We start from the raw sequence: 20,240 nt of genomic DNA, 5'->3' as shown, positions 1-20,240 counted from the left end.
TCACACATCGTACATGTCACTGTACATACATTATATATGTGCTCTATGTAACACATCGTACATATCACTGTACATACATTATATATGTGCCCTATGTAACCTGTCACACATCGTACATATCACTGTACATACATTATATATGTGCTCTATGTAACATGTCACACACCGTACATATCACTGTACATACATTATATATGTGCCCTATGTAACATGTCACACATCGTACATGTCACTGTACATACATTATATATGTGCTCTATGTAACACATCGTACATATCACTGTACATACATTATATATGTGCCCTATGTAACCTGTCACACATCGTACATATCACTGTACATACATTATATATGTGCCCTATGTAACCTGTCACACATCGTACATATCTCTGTACATACATTATATATGTGCCCTATGTAACATGTCACACATCGTACATATCGCTGTACATACATTATATATGTGCCCTATGTAACATGTCACACATCGTACATATCACTGTACATACATTATATATGTGCCCTATGTAATATGTAACACATCGTACATATCACTGTACATACATTATATATGTGCCCTATGTAATATGTCACACATCATACATATCACTGTACATACATTATATATGTGCCCTATGTAACATGTCACACATCGTACATATCACTGTACATACATTATATATGTGCCCTATGTAACATGTCACACATCGTACATATCGCTTTACATACATTATATATGTGCCCTATGTAACATGTCACACATACATATCACTGTACATACATTATATATGTGCTCTATGTAACACGTCACACATCGTACATAACTCTGTACATACATTATATATGTGCCCTATGTAACATGTCACACATCGTACATATCGCTGTACATACATTCTATATGTGCCCTATGTAACATGTCACACATCGTACATATCACTGTACATACATTATATATGTGCCCTATGTAACATGTCACACATCGTACATATCACTGTACATACATTATATATGTGCCCTATGTAACATGTCACACATCGTACATATCACTGTACATACATTATATATGTGCCCTATGTAACATGTCACACATCGTACATATCACTGTACATACATTATATATGTGCCCTATGTAACATGTCACACATCGTACATATCTCTGTACATACATTATATATGTGCCCTATGTAACATGTCACACATCGTACATATCACTGTACATACATTATATATGTGCCCTATGTAACATGTCACACATCGTACATATCTCTGTACATACATTATATATGTGCCCTATGTAACATGTCACACATCGTACATATCACTGTACATACATTATATATGTGCCCTATGTAATATGTAACACATCGTACATATCACTGTACATACATTATATATGTGCCCTATGTAATATGTCACACATCGTACATATCACTGTACATACATTATATATGTGCCCTATGTAACATGTCACACATCGTACATATCACTGTACATACATTATATATGTGCCCTATGTAACATGTCACACATCGTACATATCACTGTACATACATTATATATGTGCCCTATGTAACATGTCACACATCGTACATATCACTGTACATACATTATATATGTGCCCTATGTAACATGTCACACATCGTACATATCACTGTACATACATTATATATGTGTCCTATGTAACATGTCACACATCGTACATATCACTGTACATACATTATATATGTGCTCTATGTAACATGTCACACATCGTACATATCACTGTACATACATTATATATGTGCCCTATGTAACATGTCACACATCGTACATATCACTGTACATACATTATATATGTGCCCTATGTAACATATCACACATCGTACATATCACTGTACATATATTATATATGTGCCCTATGTAACATGTCACACATCGTACATGTCACTGTAGATACATTATATATCTGCCCTATGTAACACATCGTACATGTCACTGTACATACATTATATATGTGCCCTATGTAACATGTCACACATCGTACATATCACTGTACATACATTATATATGTGCCCTATGTAACATGTCACACATCGTACATATCGCTTTACATACATTATATATGTGCCCTATGTAACATGTCACACATACATATCACTGTACATACATTATATATGTGCTCTATGTAACACGTCACACATCGTACATAACTCTGTACATACATTATATATGTGCCCTATGTAACATGTCACACATCGTACATATCGCTGTACATACATTCTATATGTGCCCTATGTAACATGTCACACATCGTACATATCTCTGTACATACATTATATATGTGCCCTATGTAACATGTCACACATCGTATATATCGCTGTACATACATTATATATGCTGTACATACATTATATATGTGCCCTATGTAACATGTCACACATCGTACATATCGCTGTACATACATTATATATGTGCCCTATGTAACATGTCACACATCGTACATATCACTGTACATACATTATATATGTGCCCTATGTAACATGTCACACATCGTACATGTCACTGTACATACATTATATATGTGTCCTATGTAACATGTCACACATCGTACATATCACTGTACATACATTATATATGTGCTCTATGTAACATGTAACACATCGTACATATCACTGTACATACATTATATATGTGCCCTATGTAACATGTCACACATCGTACATATCACTGTACATACATTATATATGTGCCCTATGTAACATGTCACACATCGTACATATCACTGTACATACATTATATATGTGCCCTATGTAACATGTCACACATCGTACATGTCACTGTACATACATTATATATGTGCCCTATGTAACATGTCACACATCGCACATATCACTGTACATACATTATATATGTGCCCTATGTAACATGTCACACATCGTACATATCTCTGTACATACATTATATATGTGCCCTATGTAACATGTCACACATCGTACATATCACTGTACATACATTATATATGTGCCCTATGTAACACGTCACACATCGTACATGTCACTGTAGATACATTATATATCTGCCCTATGTAACACATCGTACATGTCACTGTACATACATTATATATGTGCCCTATGTAACATGTCACACATCGTACATATCGCTGTACATACATTATATATGTGCCCTATGTAACATGTCACACATCGTACATATCACTGTACATACATTATATATGTGCTCTATGTAACCTGTCACACATCGTACATATCACTGTACATACATTATATATGTGCTCTATGTAACATGTCACACATCGTACATATCGCTGTACATACATTATATATGTGCCCTATGTAACATGTCACACATCGTACATATCACTGTACATACATTATATATGTGCCCTATGTAACATGTCACACATCGTACATATCTCTGTACATACATTATATATGTGCCCTATGTAACACGTCACACATCGTACATATTACTGTACATACATTATATATGTGCCCTATGTAACATGTCACACATCGTACATATCTCTGTACATACATTATATATGTGCCCTATGTAACATGTCACACACATCGTACATGTCACTGTTCATACATTATATATGTGCCCTATGTAACATGTCACACATCGTACATATCACTGTACATACATTATATATGTGTCCTATGTAACATGTCACACATCGTACATATCACTGTACATACATTATATATGTGCCCTATGTAACATGTCACACACCGTACATGTCACTGTACATACATTATATATGTGCCCTATGTAACATGTCACACACCGTACATGTCACTGTACATACATTATATGTGCCCTATGTAACATGTCACACATCGTACATATCACTGTACATACATTATATATGTGCTCTATGTAACATGTCACACATCGTACATATCACTGTACATACATTATATATGTGCCCTATGTAACATGTCACACATCGTACATATCGCTGTACATACATTATATATGTGCTCTATGTAACATGTCACACATCGTACATATCACTGTACATACATTATATATGTGCCCTATGTAACATGTCACATCGTACATATCGCTGTACATACATTATATATGTGCCCTATGTAACATGTCACACATCGTACATATCACTGTACATACATTATATATGTGCCCTATGTAACATATCACACATCGTACATATCACTGTACATACATTATATATGTGCCCTATGTAACATGTCACACATCGTACATATAACTGTACATACATTATATATGTGACCTATGTAACATGTCACACATCGTACATATCACTGTACATACATTATATATGTGCTCTCTATGTAACATGTCACACATCGTACATATCACTGTACATACATTATATATGTGCCCTATGTAACATGTCACACATCGTACATATCACTGTACATACATTATATATGTGCCCTATGTAACACGTCACACATCGTACATATCGCTGTACATACATTATATATGTGCCCTATGTAACATGTCACACATCGTACATATCACTGTACATACATTATATATGTGCCCTATGTAACACGTCACACATCGTACATATCACTGTACATACATTATATATGTGCCCTATGTAACATGTCACACATCGTACATATCACTGTACATACATTATATATGTGCCCTATGTAACACGTCACACATCGTACATATCACTGTACATACATTATATATACATATCACTGTACATACATTATATATGTGCCCTATGTAACATGTCACACATCGTACATATCACTGTACATACATTATATATGTGCCCTATGTAACATGTCACACATCGTACATATCACTGTACATACATTATATATGTGCTCTATGTAACACGTCACACATCGTACATATCACTGTACATACATTATATATGTGCCCTATGTAACATGTCACACATCGCACATATCACTGTACATACATTATATATGTGCCCTATGTAACATGTCACACATCGTACATATCACTGTACATACATTATATATGTGCCCTATGTAACATGTCACACACATCGTACATATCACTGTACATACATTATATATGTGCCCTATGTAACATGTCACACACATCGTACATGTCACTGTACATACATTATATATGTGCTCTATGTAACACGTCACACATCGTACATATCACTGTACATACATTATATATGTGCCCTATGTAACATGTCACACATCGTACATATCACTGTACATACATTATATATGTGCCCTATGTAACACGTCACACATCGTACATATCACTGTACATACATTATATATGTGCTCTGTCACACATCGTACATATCACTGTACATACATTATATATGTGCCCTATGTAACATGTCACATCGTACATATCACTGTACATACATTATATATGTGCCCTATGTAACATGTCACATCGTACATATCACTGTACATACATTATATATGTGCCCTATGTAACATGTCACACATCGCACATATCACTGTACATACATTACATATGTGTCCTATGTAACATGTCACACATCGTACATATCACTGTACATACATTATATATGTGCCCTATGTAACGTGTCCCTGTGTTGTGTGCAGGTTTCCATTCCTTCCAGCAGATGTACGGCTGTGAGCGGACAGATGACGGCTCCATCACTGGATACATACAGTACGGATATGACGGGAGAGAGTTTATGGCGCTGGACACACGGACATGGACATATGTCCCCACTATGGCGCAGGCGCAGATCACCACACAGAGATGGAACAGTCCGGAAGTACAAGTGGGGGAGAGAGAGAAAAATTACCTGGAGAATATCTGTATAGAATGGCTGCAGAAACATGTGGAGAACGGGAGAGAAGATCTGGAGAGGAGAGGTGAGCGCTCAGCACCGCAGCTCCGCCGCCTGCTGCAGGGACATGGCCGCTTTGGGGGGCAGCACTGTGCAGCGGGGAAAGGCACTCATAGATGGCAGTACTGGGGGGCACCTATAGAGGGCAGTACTGGGGGGCACTTATAGAGGCCGCTGCTGCCTCACACCGGGGGAAGGACATTTTAATTAACGATAAATAACTATCTGCGGGCGGTGAATAAAGGGGGCGGGACGTGCAGAAGAACGCTGACCAATCAGCACTTTCGCATTAGACTGAGCTACGCGATCATTGGTCAGGCATGTGAGGGAGGAGACAGGGCGGGGCCTGTTGTCTAGAGACGCGGCTCCTGGTCAGTCCCACCAGTCAGTCGTCTCTCTCCTCTGCAGTGTGCGCTGTCACTGTGCATTCTCTGGTGGTCGCTGTGTGATTGGATCTGTAGGGAAATAGATAAAATTCTGAATAATCCGTCACCTCTATGGCCGACGTCACACTCGGCGTAAGACAATACGGTCCGTTTTTTACGGCCGTAATACGGAGAAATGTTCCCAAAATATTGATCCGTAGTCAGGGTGTGTCAGCGTATTTTGCGCATGGCATCCTCCGTATGTAATCCGTATGGCATCCGTACTGCGAGATTTTTGCGCAGGCTTGCAAAACCGACATCTAATGGATTTATGTGCTCAAATGTTCGGGCAAACATATATACAGTGTATATATATATATATATATATATATATATATATATATATATATATGTCATGGAGACACATATATATATATTCTGTATTTAGATTTCATTCAGCGCGATCTATGTGAAAAGTCGGTAATTCAATTGCCGGCTTTTCATTTCTCCTTCCCAAACCCGACATGATATGAGACATGGTTTACATACAGTAAACCATGTCATATCCCTTTTTTTGCATATTCCACACTACTAATGTTAGTAGTGTGTATGTGCAAAATTTGGCCGCTGTAGCTGCTAAATTAAAGGGTTAAATGGCAGAAAAAATTGGCGTGGGCTCCCGCACAATTTTCTCCGCCAGAATGGTAAAGCCAGTGACTGAGGGCAGATATTAATAGCCAGGAGAGGGTCCATGGTTATTGGCCCCCCCTGGCTACAAACATCTGCCCCCAGCCACCCCAGAAAAGGCACATCTGGAAGATGCGCCTATTCTGCCACTTGGGCACTCTCTTCCCACTCCCGTGTAGCGGTGGGATATGGGGTAATGAAGGGTTAATGTCACCTTGCTATTGTAAGGTGACATTAAGCCAGGTTAATAATGGAGAGGCGTCAATTATGACACCTATCCATTATTAATCCCAATTGTCTGAAAGGGTTAAAAAACACACACAAGTTATTAAAAAGTATTTTCATGAAATAAACACACAGGTTATTTTAATATTTTATTGCTCTCTCAATCCATCCGGAACACCCTCGCTTGGCAAAATAATAAACCAACAATATACGTACCTTCTGATGAACTGTCAGGTCCCACGAAGTAAATCCATCTGTAGGGGTTAAATCATTTTATATCCAGGAGCTGTGCTAAAGCACTCGTTCGTGCCTGTAATCCCCGGGTGCTGAAAGGAAATCAGGGTGATCTGTACTTACATTGAGTTGCGGTGATGCGCCCCTGCTGGATGAACTCATATGAACTCGAGCGTGGGAACTTTTCCAAGGCTCCAGTTCATGAGAACATCCACCAGAGGGCGCCTCACCGCAACTCAATGTAAGTACAGATCACCCTGATTTCCTTTCAGCACCCGGGGATTACAGGCACGAGCGAGTGCTTTAGCACAGCTCCTGGCTATAAAATGATTTAACCCCTTCAGATGGATTTACTTCGTGGGACCTGACAGTTCATCAGAAGGTATGTATATTGTTGGTTTATTATTTTGCCAAGCGAGGGTGTTCCGGATGGATTGAGAGAGCAATAAAATATTAAAACAACCTGTGTGTTTATTTCATTAAAATACTTTTTAATAACGTGTGTGTGTTTTTTAACCCTTTCAGACAATTAGATTAATAATGGATAGGTGTCATAATTGACGCCTCTCCATTATTAATCTGGCTTAATGTCACCTTACAATAGCAAGGTGGCATTAACCCTTCATTACCCCATATCCCACCGCTACACGGGAGTGGGAAGAGAGTGGCCAAGTGCCAGAATAGGCGCATCTTCCAGATGTGCCTTTTCTGGGGTGGCTGGGGGCAGATGTTTGTAGCCACGGGGGGGCCAATAACCATGGACCCTCTCCTGGCTATTAATATCTGCCGTCAGTCACTGGCTTTACCGCTCTGGCGGAGAAAATTACGCGGGAGCCCACGCCAATTTTTTCCGCCATTTAACCCTTTATTTTAGCAGCTACAGCGCCCAAATTTTGCACATACACACTACTAACATTAGTAGTGTGGAATATGCAAAAAAAGGGGGATATGACATGGTTTACTGTATGTAAACCATGTCTCATATCCTGTCGGGTTTGGGAAGGAGAAATGAAAAGCCGGCAATTGAATTACCGACTTTTCACTAACACCGCTGCGTATTTCTCGCAAGTCACACTGCTGGTCCGTGTGGAATCCGTATTTTTCTCGCCCCCATAGACTTTCATTGGCGTATTATTTGCGCAATACGCTGACAAACGCAGCATGCTGTGATTTAGTACGGCCGTAGAAAGCCGTATAATACTGAACCGTAATATACGGCTGATAGGAGCAGCCCCATTGAGAATAATTGTGCCGTTTGTTTGGCGAGTTTTACGGACGTATTTTCTGCGCTCTTACGTCTGTAAAACTCGCTAGTGTGACGCCGGCCTATCAGTGAGCGCCGTTATAAGGCCACGGTCACAGAATTTTACATCAATATTTTTAAACCGTGAGTGATTACATCTGTCTATTATACTTCTCCTCTGATTGTTCCTCTCTTGGTCTTAGCTACAAATACTGAGGTAAAATACTGGACATGTGAATGTGGCCTTACCCTGAATGCTCTGTGTCCTGGCAAATCCCCACATAGTGACAGCAGCCAAAGTCCAGTGTGCGGATATATACGGCTGCCGTTACATTACTGGAGAGTGAGAGCAGATTACACTCCGCTGCTCCGCTCTGCTGTCAGTATTACACTCCGCTGCTCCGCTCTGCTGTCAGTATTACACTCCGCTGCTCCGCTCTGCTGTCAGTATTACACTCCGCTGCTCCGCTCTGCTGTCAGTATTACACTCCGCTGCTCCGCTCTGCTGTCAGTATTACACTCCGCTGCTCCGCTCTGCTGTCAGTATTACACTCCGCTGCTCCGCTCTGCTGTCAGTATTACACTCCGCTGCTCCGCTCTGCTGTCAGTATTAAACTCCGCTGCTCCGCTCTGCTGTCAGTATTACACTCCACTGCTCCACTCTGCTGTCAGTATTACACTCCGCTGCTCCGCTCTGCTGTCAGTATTACACTCCGCTGCTCCGCTCTGCTGTCAGTATTACACTCCGCTGCTCCGCTCTTCTGTCAGTATTACACTCCGCTGCTCCGCTCTGCTGTCAGTATTACACTCCGCTGCTCCGCTCTGCTGTCAGTATTACACTCCGCTGCTCCGCTCTGCTGTCAGTATTACACTCCGCTGCTCCGCTCTGCTGTCAGTATTACACTCCGCTGCTCCGCTCTGCTGTCAGTATTACACTCCGCTGCTCCGCTCTGCTGTCAGTATTACACTCGGCTGCTCCGCTCTGCTGTCAGTATTACACTCGGCTGCTCCGCTCTGCTGTCAGTATTACACTCGGCTGCTCCGCTCTGCTGTCAGTATTACACTCGGCTGCTCCGCTCTGCTGTCAGTATTACACTCCGCTGCTCCGCTCTGCTCTCAGTATTACACTCCGCTGCTCCGCTCTGCTGTCAGTATTACACTCCGCTGCTCCGCTCTGCTGTCAGTATTACACTCCGCTGCTCCGCTCTGCTGTCAGTATTACACTCCGCTGCTCCGCTCTGCTGTCAGTATTACACTCCGCTCTGCTGTCAGTATTACAGTCCGCTGCTCCGCTCTGCTGTCAGTATTACACTCCGCTGCTCCGCTCTGCTGTCAGTATTACACTCCGCTCTGCTGTCAGTATTACAGTCCGCTGCTCCGCTCTGCTGTCAGTATTACACTCCGCTCCTCCGCTCTGCTGTCAGTATTACACTCCGGTGCTCCGCTCTGCTGTCAGTATTACACTCCGCTGCTCCGCTCTGCTGTCAGTATTACACTCCGCTGCTCCGCTCTGCTGTCAGTATTACACTCCGCTGCTCCGCTCTGCTGTCAGTATTACACTCCGCTGATCCGCTCTGCTGTCAGTATTACACTCCGCTGCTCCGCTCTGCTGTCAGTATTACACTCCGCTGCTCTTCTCTGCTGTCAGTATTACACTCCGCTGCTCGCTCCGCTGTCAGTATTACACTCCGCTGCTCGCTCTGCTGTCAGTATTACACTCCGCTGCTTTCTCTGCTGTCCGTATTACACTCCGCTGCTCGCTCTGCTGTCAGTATTACACTCCGCTGCTCGCTCTGCTGTCAGTATTACACTCCGCTGCTCGCTCTGCTGTCAGTATTACACTCCGCTGCTCGCTCTGCTGTCAGTATTACACTCCGCTGCTCGCTCTGCTGTCAGTATTACACTCCGCTGCTCCACTCTGCTGTCAGTATTACACTCCGCTGCTCCGCTCTGCTGTCAGTATTACACTCCGCTCTGCTATCAGTGTTACACTCCGCTGCTCCGCTCTGCTGTCAGTACTACACTCCGTTCTGCTGTCAGTGTTACACTCCGCTCCTCCGCTCTGCAGTCAGTATTACACTCCGCTGCTCCGCTCTGCTGTCAGTATTACACTCCGCTCCTCCGCTCTGCTGTCAGTATTACACTCCGCTCCTCCGCTCTGCTGTCAGTATTACACTCCGCTCTGCTGTCAGTATTACACTCCGCTGCTCGCTCTGCTGTCAGTATTACACTCCGCTGCTTTCTCTGCTGTCAGTATTACACTCCGCTGCTCGCTCTGCTGTCAGTATTACACTCCGCTGCTCCGCTCTGCTGTCAGTATTACACTCCGCTGCTCCGCTCTGCTGTCAGTATTACACTCCGCTGCTCCGCTCTGCTGTCAGTATTACACTCCGCTGCTCCACTCTGCTGTCAGTATTACACTCCGCTGCTCCGCTCTGCTGTCACTATTACACTCCGCTGCTCCGCTCTGCTGTCAGTATTACACTCCGCTGCTCCGCTCTGCTGTCAGTATTACACTCCGCTGCTCCGCTCTGCTGTCAGTATTACACTCCGCTCTGCTGTCAGTATTACACTCCGCTCCTCCGCTCTGCTGTCAGTATTACACTCCGCTGCTCCGCTCTGCTGTCAGTATTACACTCCGCTGCTCCGCTCTGCTGTCAGTATTACACTCCGCTGCTCCGCTCTGCTGTCAGTATTACACTCCGCTGCTCCGCTCTGCTGTCAGTATTACACTCCGCTGCTCCGCTCTGCTGTCAGTATTACACTCCGCTCTGCTGTCAGTATTACACTCCGCTGCTCCGCTCTGCTGTCAGTATTACACTCGGCTGCTCCGCTCTGCTGTCAGTATTACACTCGGCTGCTCCGCTCTGCTCTCAGTATTACACTCCGCTGCTCCGCTCTGCTGTCAGTATTACACTCCGCTGCTCCGCTCTGCTGTCAGTATTACACTCCGCTGCTCCGCTCTGCTGCCAGTATTACACTCCGCTGCTCCGCTCTGCTGTCAGTATTACACTCCGCTGCTCCGCTCTGCTGTCAGTATTACACTCCGCTGCTCCGCTCTGCTGTCAGTATTACACTCCGCTGCTCCGCTGTCAGTATTACACTCTGCTCTGCTGTCAGTATTACACTCCGCTGCTCCGCTCTGCTGTCAGTATTACACTCCGCTCCTCCGCTCTGCTGTCAGTATTACACTCCGGTGCTCCGCTCTGCTGTCAGTATTACACTCCGCTGCTCCGCTCTGCTGTCAGTATTACACTCCGCTGCTCCGCTCTGCTGTCAGTATTACACTCCGCTGCTCCGCTCTGCTGTCAGTATTACACTCCGCTGATCCGCTCTGCTGTCAGTATTACACTCCGCTGCTCCGCTCTGCTGTCAGTATTACACTCCGCTGCTCTTCTCTGCTGTCAGTATTACACTCCGCTGCTCGCTCCGCTGTCAGTATTACACTCCGCTGCTCGCTCTGCTGTCAGTATTACACTCCGCTGCTCTCTCTGCTGTCAGTATTACACTCCGCTGCTCGCTCTGCTGTCAGTATTACACTCCGCTGCTCGCTCTGCTGTCAGTATTACACTCCGCTGCTCGCTCTGCTGTCAGTATTACACTCCGCTGCTCGCTCTGCTGTCAGTATTACACTCCGCTGCTCGCTCTGCTGTCAGTATTACACTCCGCTGCTCCACTCTGCTGTCAGTATTACACTCCGCTGCTCCGCTCTGCTGTCAGTAGTACACTCCGTTCTGCTGTCAGTATTACACTCCGCTGCTCCGCTCTGCTGTCAGTATTACACTCTGCTGCTCCTCTCTGCTTTCAGTATTACACGCCACTCCTCCGCTCTGCTGTCAGTATTACACTCCACCCCTCCGCTCTGCTGTCAGTATTACACTCCACCCCTCCGCTTTGCTGTCAGTATTACACTCCGCTGCTCCGCTCTGCTGTCTGTATTACACTCCGCTGCTCCGCTCTGCTGTCAGTATTACACTCCGCTGCTCCGCTCTGCTGTCAGTATTACACTCCGCTGCTCCGCTCTGCTGTCAGTATTACACTCCGCTCTGCTGTCAGTATTACACTCCGGTGCTCCGCTCTGCTGTCAGTATTACACTCCGGTGCTCCGCTCTGCTGTCAGTATTACACTCCGGTGCTCCGCTCTGCTGTCAGTATTACACACCGGTGCTCCGCTCTGCTGTCAGTATTACACTCCGGTGCTCCGCTCTGCTGTCAGTATTACACTCCGGTGCTCCGCTCTGCTGTCAGTATTACACTCCGCTCTGCTGTCAGTTTTACACTCCGCTGCTCTTCTCTGCTGTCAGTATTACACTCCACCCCTCCGCTCTGCTGTCAGTATTACGCTCCGCTCTGCTGTCAGAATTACACTCTGCTGCTCCGCTCTGCTGTCAGTATTACACTCCGCTGCTCCGCTCTGCTGTCAGTATTACACTCCGCTGCTCCGCTCTGCTGTCAGTATTACACTCCGCTGCTCCGCTCTGCTGTCAGTATTACACTCCGCTCTGCTGTCAGTATTACACTCCGCTCCTCCGCTCTGCTGTCAGTATTACACTCCGCTGCTCCGCTCTGCTGTCAGTATTACACTCCGCTGCTCCGCTCTGCTGTCAGTATTACACTTCGCTGCTCCACTCTGCTGTCAGTATTACACTCCGCTGCTCCGCTCTGCTGTCAGTATTACACTCCGCTCTGCTGTCAGTATTACACTCCGCTCCTCCGCTCTGCAGTCAGTATTACACTCCGCTCCTCCGCTCTGCTGTCAGTATTACACTCCGCTGCTCTTCTCTGCTGTCAGTATTACACTCCGCTGCTCGCTCTGCTGTCAGTATTACACTCCGCTGCTCGCTCTGCTGTCAGTATTACACTCCGCTGCTCGCTCTGCTGTCAGTATTACACTCCGCTGCTCGCTCTGCTGTCAGTATTACACTCCGCTGCTTTCTCTGCTGTCAGTATTACACTCCGCTGCTCGCTCTGCTGTCAGTATTACACTCCGCTGCTCGCTCTGCTGTCAGTATTACACTCCGCTGCTCGCTCTGCTGTCAGTATTACACTCCGCTGCTCGCTCTGCTGTCAGTATTACACTCCGCTGCTCGCTCTGCTGTCAGTATTACACTCCGCTGCTCCACTCTGCTGTCAGTATTACACTCCGCTGCTCCGCTCTGCTGTCAGTAGTACACTCCGTTCTGCTGTCAGTATTACACTCCACCCCTCCGCTCTGCTGTCAGTATTACACTCCACCCCTCCGCTTTGCTGTCAGTATTACACTCCGCTGCTCCGCTCTGCTGTCTGTATTACACTCCGCTGCTCCGCTCTGCTGTCAGTATTACACTCCGCTGCTCCGCTCTGCTGTCAGTATTACACTCCGCTGCTCCGCTCTGCTGTCAGTATTACACTCCGCTCTGCTGTCAGTATTACACTCCGGTGCTCCGCTCTGCTGTCAGTATTACACACCGGTGCTCCGCTCTGCTGTCAGTATTACACTCCGGTGCTCCGCTCTGCTGTCAGTATTACACTCCGGTGCTCCGCTCTGCTGTCAGTATTACACTCCGCTCTGCTGTCAGTTTTACACTCCGCTGCTCTTCTCTGCTGTCAGTATTACACTCCACCCCTCCGCTCTGCTGTCAGTATTACGCTCCGCTCTGCTGTCAGAATTACACTCTGCTGCTCCGCTCTGCTGTCAGTATTACACTCCGCTGCTCCGCTCTGCTGTCAGTATTACACTCCGCTGCTCCGCTCTGCTGTCAGTATTACACTCCGCTGCTCCGCTCTGCTGTCAGTATTACACTCCGCTCTGCTGTCAGTATTACACTCCGCTCCTCCGCTCTGCTGTCAGTATTACACTCCGCTGCTCCGCTCTGCTGTCAGTATTACACTCCGCTGCTCCGCTCTGCTGTCAGTATTACACTCCGCTGCTCCGCTCTGCTGTCAGTAGTACACTCCGTTCTGCTGTCAGTATTACACTCCACCCCTCCGCTCTGCTGTCAGTATTACACTCCACCCCTCCGCTTTGCTGTCAGTATTACACTCCGCTGCTCCGCTCTGCTGTCTGTATTACACTCCGCTGCTCCGCTCTGCTGTCAGTATTACACTCCGCTGCTCCGCTCTGCTGTCAGTATTACACTCCGCTGCTCCGCTCTGCTGTCAGTATTACACTCCGCTCTGCTGTCAGTATTACACTCCGGTGCTCCGCTCTGCTGTCAGTATTACACACCGGTGCTCCGCTCTGCTGTCAGTATTACACTCCGGTGCTCCGCTCTGCTGTCAGTATTACACTCCGGTGCTCCGCTCTGCTGTCAGTATTACACTCCGCTCTGCTGTCAGTTTTACACTCCGCTGCTCTTCTCTGCTGTCAGTATTACACTCCACCCCTCCGCTCTGCTGTCAGTATTACGCTCCGCTCTGCTGTCAGAATTACACTCTGCTGCTCCGCTCTGCTGTCAGTATTACACTCCGCTGCTCCGCTCTGCTGTCAGTATTACACTCCGCTGCTCCGCTCTGCTGTCAGTATTACACTCCGCTGCTCCGCTCTGCTGTCAGTATTACACTCCGCTCTGCTGTCAGTATTACACTCCGCTCCTCCGCTCTGCTGTCAGTATTACACTCCGCTGCTCCGCTCTGCTGTCAGTATTACACTCCGCTGCTCCGCTCTGCTGTCAGTATTACACTTCGCTGCTCCGCTCTGCTGTCAGTATTACACTCCGCTGCTCCGCTCTGCTGTCAGTATTACACTCCGCTCTGCTGTCAGTATTACACTCCGCTCTGCTGTCAGTATTACACTCCGCTCCTCCGCTCTGCAGTCAGTATTACACTCCGCTCCTCCGCTCTGCTGTCAGTATTACACTCCGCTGCTCCGCTCTGCTGTCAGTATTACACTCCGCTCCTCCGCTCTGCTGTCAGTATTACACTCCGCTCCTCCGCTCTGCTGTCAGTATTACACTCCGCTCTGCTGTCAGTATTACACTCCGCTGCTCCGCTCTGCTGTCAGTATTACACTCCGCTGCTCCGCTCTGCTGTCAGTATTACACTCCGCTCTGCTGTCAGTATTAGGCTACTTTCAGACATAGCGCATTTTTGAGCGCTATTTTGCGGGCGCTTTTCAAAAACGCGCAATGTCATTTTCGTCTGCCGGCAAAGTGAATGAGAAATTCACTTTGCCGTTCAGACACACCGCAAAAAAACGCGGCGCTTTTGTCTGCAAACACGCCGGCGTAAAAAGAATTGACATGTCAATTCTTTACGCAGCGGCGTGTCTGCGTATCCCCATAGGGCCCCATATTACCTTACACACACAGCGCCTTTGTCCTGGGTGTCGGCGTCTTTGTACGGAGGGGTTGACACCCAGGACCGGACGTGACGTCGGACAGGAAGAGGGAAGCCCCCGCCCCCCAGTGAAGCAGCATGGAGTCCTTCAACAGAATGAGCATAAAAGTGGAGCTGCTAATCGAGACGGTAAGTATCCCCCGTGTGTGTGCCCCCTGTGCGTGTGCCGTGTGTGTCCCCCCTGTGCGTGTGTCCCCCCCACTGTGTGTGTGCCGTGTGTGTCCCCCCACTGTGTGTGTGCCCCCCCTGTGCGTGTGTCCCCCCACTGTGTGTGTGCCGTGTGCGCCCTGTGTGTGTGCCGTGTCCCCCCCGCCCCCGCCCCTTGTGTGTATGTATGTGTGTGTGTGTGTGTGTCCCCCGTGCACTGTATGTAGTGGCAGCATGTCTGCACTACATACAGAAAGCAAAAAAAATGGATGCTTAAATACGTGGCACTTAAATACGTGACACGTGGCACTGAATTACGTGGCACGTGGCACTTAAATACGTGGCACCGAAATACGTGATACGTGGCAATTAAATACGTGGCACTTAAATACGTGGCACGTGGCACCGAAATACGTGATACGTGGCAATGAAATACGTGGCACTTTTATTTCAGTGGCACGTGGCACTGAAATACGTGGCACGTGGCACCGAAATACGTGATACGTGGCACTGAAATACGTGGCACTTAAATACGTGGCACTTAAATACGTGGCACGTGGCACCGAAATACGTGATACGTGGCAATGAAATACGTGGCACTTAAATACGTGGCACGTAGCACTTAAATACGTGGCACGTGGCACTGAAATACGTGGCACGTGGCACTTAAATACGTGGCACGTGGCACCGAAATACGTGATACGTGGCAATGAAATACGTGGCACTTTTATTTCAGTGGCACTGAAATACGTGGCACGTGGCACTTAAATACGTGGCACTTAAATACGTGGCATGTGGCACTGAAATACGTGGCACGTGGCACTTAAATACGCAACTTGCTGCGTTCTCTGCGCCCTGCGTTGAAACCCTATTTATTTCCAATTTAGTTTTAAACCTAGCAAAATGTTTATTAAAAAAAAAGCTCTTCACCGGATTTTCTGTCCCCTGTGCGTGTGTGTCCCCTGTGCGTGTGTGTCCCGTATGCGTGTGAAGGTAATAACAAGCAGTTGGGGTTGTCATTCCTCAGCAGCCTGTGTTACTTTTTCTGCCTCTATCAAGTTTGTCAAATTTTGTGTGTATAACTAATAGTAGTTAATGTTTGACCTTTTTTAGGTTCAAAACTTCCCATGTCTTTGGGATAAGGGGTGCCGGGAGTTTTCCAACAAATATACAAAAACTGCTTCCTGGCACAAGGTCTGTGTTACCCTCTATGCCCTGTACGAGTCATACACAAAGGAGCGGCAAAAAGAAATTGGTAAATATTTTCCATTTTGGAGGAGTATTTTTGAATTTCTTGTCTGTATCTAGTTGAATAGTATATTAATAGGTTCAATTTTTCACTTTTTAGTTTCAGCCTTGAAAACCCGCTGGAGGTCGGTGAGGGACAGATTTACACGGTCACGGTCAGAAGCACCAAGTGGCTCTGCGGCACCTGCTTCTCAAGGGCGTTTTGAACAGGAACTCCAATTTTTAAACGGCAGTCTACATTACCGACCGTAAGTATCAGTAACGTTTTTAATTTTGAATAGAAAATAAAATGTATTAAAACTATTGTTTTGATGTTTCTCTTTACAGAACCATAGGCAATGTCCAGCCGATGACCGAAATCCCGGCCACAGCAACAACTCCAGTGTATGAACATGCTTCACAGCCTGCTACCAGCTCTCTTCCAAATGAGCCAAGGCCTGACCCTTCTACCCAAAATGATGATATGCCCCTCTCCGAGACTAGTTCATTGGCATCGCCGCCACCAACACCACCTCCACCTCCAGCCTCAACACAGAGGAAGAGGAAAAGAGGCTCTTCAAAGGAGGATGAGGAGACGGCTGCCTTGGCAAGGGCAATTTCTCTAATTGACCGCCAACCTGAAGAGGATCAATTCTCAGCATATGGAACCGCTCTAGCTTCCAGAATGCGTACTCTGTCCCCCGAGGTCCAGGACTCCTGCATGACGTATCTTTCAATGGCGGTGACATGTTTTAAGAAGTATCCGCATATAAATCCAACCTTTGAAGAAATGGTTTGTTCACTAAACCACATCTGGCATCCACCGACGCCGACTCCTCTTGCACCTGCAGCAGCATTTAATAGACCTCTGCCATCTGCTCCAAGTGCTGCTGCAGGTGCACCAACATCCAGAGTAGTAGCCCAGTCTGAAGAACACCATCCAGACTGGAGCTACTACTCATATTCACAAAGCCTATATGAGGACCAGTAGGCATAATGTTGCTTTTCATGTTTAAAACGCCATGATGTCCAAGTCCACTCCTCAGTTTCCGCCAAGAGGGCATGTTTCCAGCTCTGATAAGTGTTGCGCAAGTGCCGAATGACTCACCGTCAGTGGTGACGAGGAAAGGGCCTTGCGCAATACTAATGAAAGCTGGAAGCATGCCCTCCTGGCGGCAATTAATGAGTGGACTTGGACATCCACAGGTTTATAATCCCATTTTGGGGATGTTTACAGTGTTTCCGTGTGGAATTTTGTTAATAACAAAAAAAACAACAAATCATTCTATTCTCAATTTTATTAGAAAAGTTTTTCAATTTTGACAGTTACTACAAATAAATATTTGAACTTTTAACTATGATGTAGTCTGCTTCTTTGATTTGTCGACCATGGCAAAAAATACACATTACATAACACCCACTTGCCATGAATAGAGGACACCCCCTAGAAATCAGATATACTACGAGGGGAACTGCTGAATAGAAGGCACTCTATATCTATGGTAGAAGAACTCACAGGAGTGTCAGGAATAACGTACAGCAAACAATGTGGAGTACCGGAAAAAAAATATTATAGGTTCCCTTACAAAGAAGGAGATTATAGGGATACCCTATTGGGGGATGCAAGGGGAAGATAGTAGGTTGCAATAAAACATGCTTTGGAAGAAAAGGTGCATGTTTCCGACCAAACATTTTTAGGGGCCAACAGGGTACAAACTTACGTTCTTAAGTCCTGATATAGGTTTTGAAAAGTTCCCTTCTCGTCACGTTCTTCCAGAATGGGATGCACCCAAATCCTTTTTGGCTGTTTACGTGCTTTAACCCCTTCACCCCCGGAGCTTTTTCCGTTTTTCCGTTTTCGTTTTTCGCTCCCCTCCTTCCCAGAGCCATAACTTTTTTATTTTTCCGTCAATTTGGCCATGTGAGGGCTTATTTTTTGCGGGACGAGTTGTACTTTTGAACGACATCATTGGTTTTAGCATGTCGTGTACTAGAAAACGGGAAAAAAATTCCAAGTGCAGTGAAATTGCAAAAAAAGTGCAATCCCACACTTGTTTTTTGCTTGCCTATTTTGCTAGGTTCACTAAATGCTAAAACTGACCTGCCATTATGATTCTCCAGGTCACTACGAGTTCATAGACACCTAACATGACTAGGTTATTTTTCACCTAAGTGGTGAAAAAAAATTCCAAACTTTGCAAAAAACAAAACAAAACAAAATTGCGCCATTTTCCGATACTCGTAGCGTCTCCATTTTTCGTGATCTGGGGTCAGGTGAGGGCTTATTTTTTGCGTGCCGAGCTGGCGTTTTTAATGATAGCATTTTGGTGTAGATACGTTCTTTTGATCGCCCGTTATTGCATTTTAATGCAATGTCGTGGCGACCAAAAAAACGTAAATCTGGCGTTTCGAATTTTTTTCTCATTACGCCATTTAGCGATCAGGTTAATGCTTTTTTTTAATTGATAGATCGGGCGATTCTGAACGCGGCGATACCAAATATGTGTAGTTTTTTTTTTTTTTTATTGATTTATTTTGATTGGGGCGAAAGGGGGGTGATTTAAACTTTTATGTTTTTTTTATTTTTTTCACATTTTTAAAAACTTTTTTTTTTCACTTTTGCCATGCTTCAATAGCCTCCATGGGAGGCTAGAAGTATTATGGTTGAACAATTAATATAAATGTTCAATTCTCTAGTTGCCTACTCCTGGCCTAATGTATATTGATCATGTGCACTAAAGAAATACACCAGACACAGTCAGCTGTAACTCTCCTTGATCAATGTATGGCTCAGCTCCAAGAAGCGATTTATTAGTCAAACACAATGTTATATATCTCCTGTAAGGGGGCTCGGTTAGTTCTAAAATGGGAGTGATCGGATGTATTCCATTGGTTAGTGGGTTGGGCATGAGCAAGTCCATGGGCGGATCCATGAGGTCATCAAGGTGGGTTGGTCCGTGAGGT

The 20,240-nt window shown here is 45.5% G+C and overlaps 2 protein-coding genes across 3 annotated transcripts in view; both read left to right on the top strand.

Annotated features, from left to right (window-relative positions):
• Positions 1–20,240, top strand: part of LOC143806153 (class I histocompatibility antigen, F10 alpha chain-like) — a 200,250-nt gene that overhangs the window by 129,836 nt on the left and 50,174 nt on the right. For both annotated transcript variants that reach the window (XM_077286144.1, XM_077286143.1), the window contains exon 3: positions 5,578–5,856. In XM_077286144.1, coding sequence (XP_077142259.1) covers positions 5,578–5,856 — 279 coding nt within the window. The remainder of the gene's footprint in view (positions 1–5,577; positions 5,857–20,240) is intronic.
• LOC143808952 (uncharacterized) lies at positions 15,981–18,406 on the top strand. Its single transcript, XM_077292128.1, has 4 exons — positions 15,981–16,031; positions 17,163–17,304; positions 17,398–17,545; positions 17,625–18,406. The coding sequence occupies exons 1-4, from the start codon at positions 15,981–15,983 to the stop codon at positions 18,265–18,267; spliced, it is 984 nt and encodes a 327-aa protein (XP_077148243.1). The 3' UTR covers positions 18,268–18,406.

The sequence above is a fragment of the Ranitomeya variabilis genome, chromosome 2 (assembly GCF_051348905.1).
Source record: "Ranitomeya variabilis isolate aRanVar5 chromosome 2, aRanVar5.hap1, whole genome shotgun sequence".
NCBI classification, from domain to species: domain Eukaryota; kingdom Metazoa; phylum Chordata; class Amphibia; order Anura; family Dendrobatidae; genus Ranitomeya; species Ranitomeya variabilis.
The sequence above is the reverse complement of the archived record's forward strand: the minus strand, read 5'-3'. Positions and strand labels throughout refer to the sequence as shown.

Excerpts from the sequence above, each read along its gene's own strand:
- LOC143808952 (XM_077292128.1), top strand. The coding sequence starts at position 15,981 with ATGGAGTCCTTCAACAGAATGAGCATAAAAGTGGAGCTGCTAATCGAG. Across the intron at positions 16,032-17,162 it reads TGGAGCTGCTAATCGAGACG|GTTCAAAACTTCCCATGTCT; the intron begins GTAAGTATCCCC and ends GACCTTTTTTAG. Across the intron at positions 17,305-17,397 it reads GGAGCGGCAAAAAGAAATTG|TTTCAGCCTTGAAAACCCGC; the intron begins GTAAATATTTTC and ends TTCACTTTTTAG.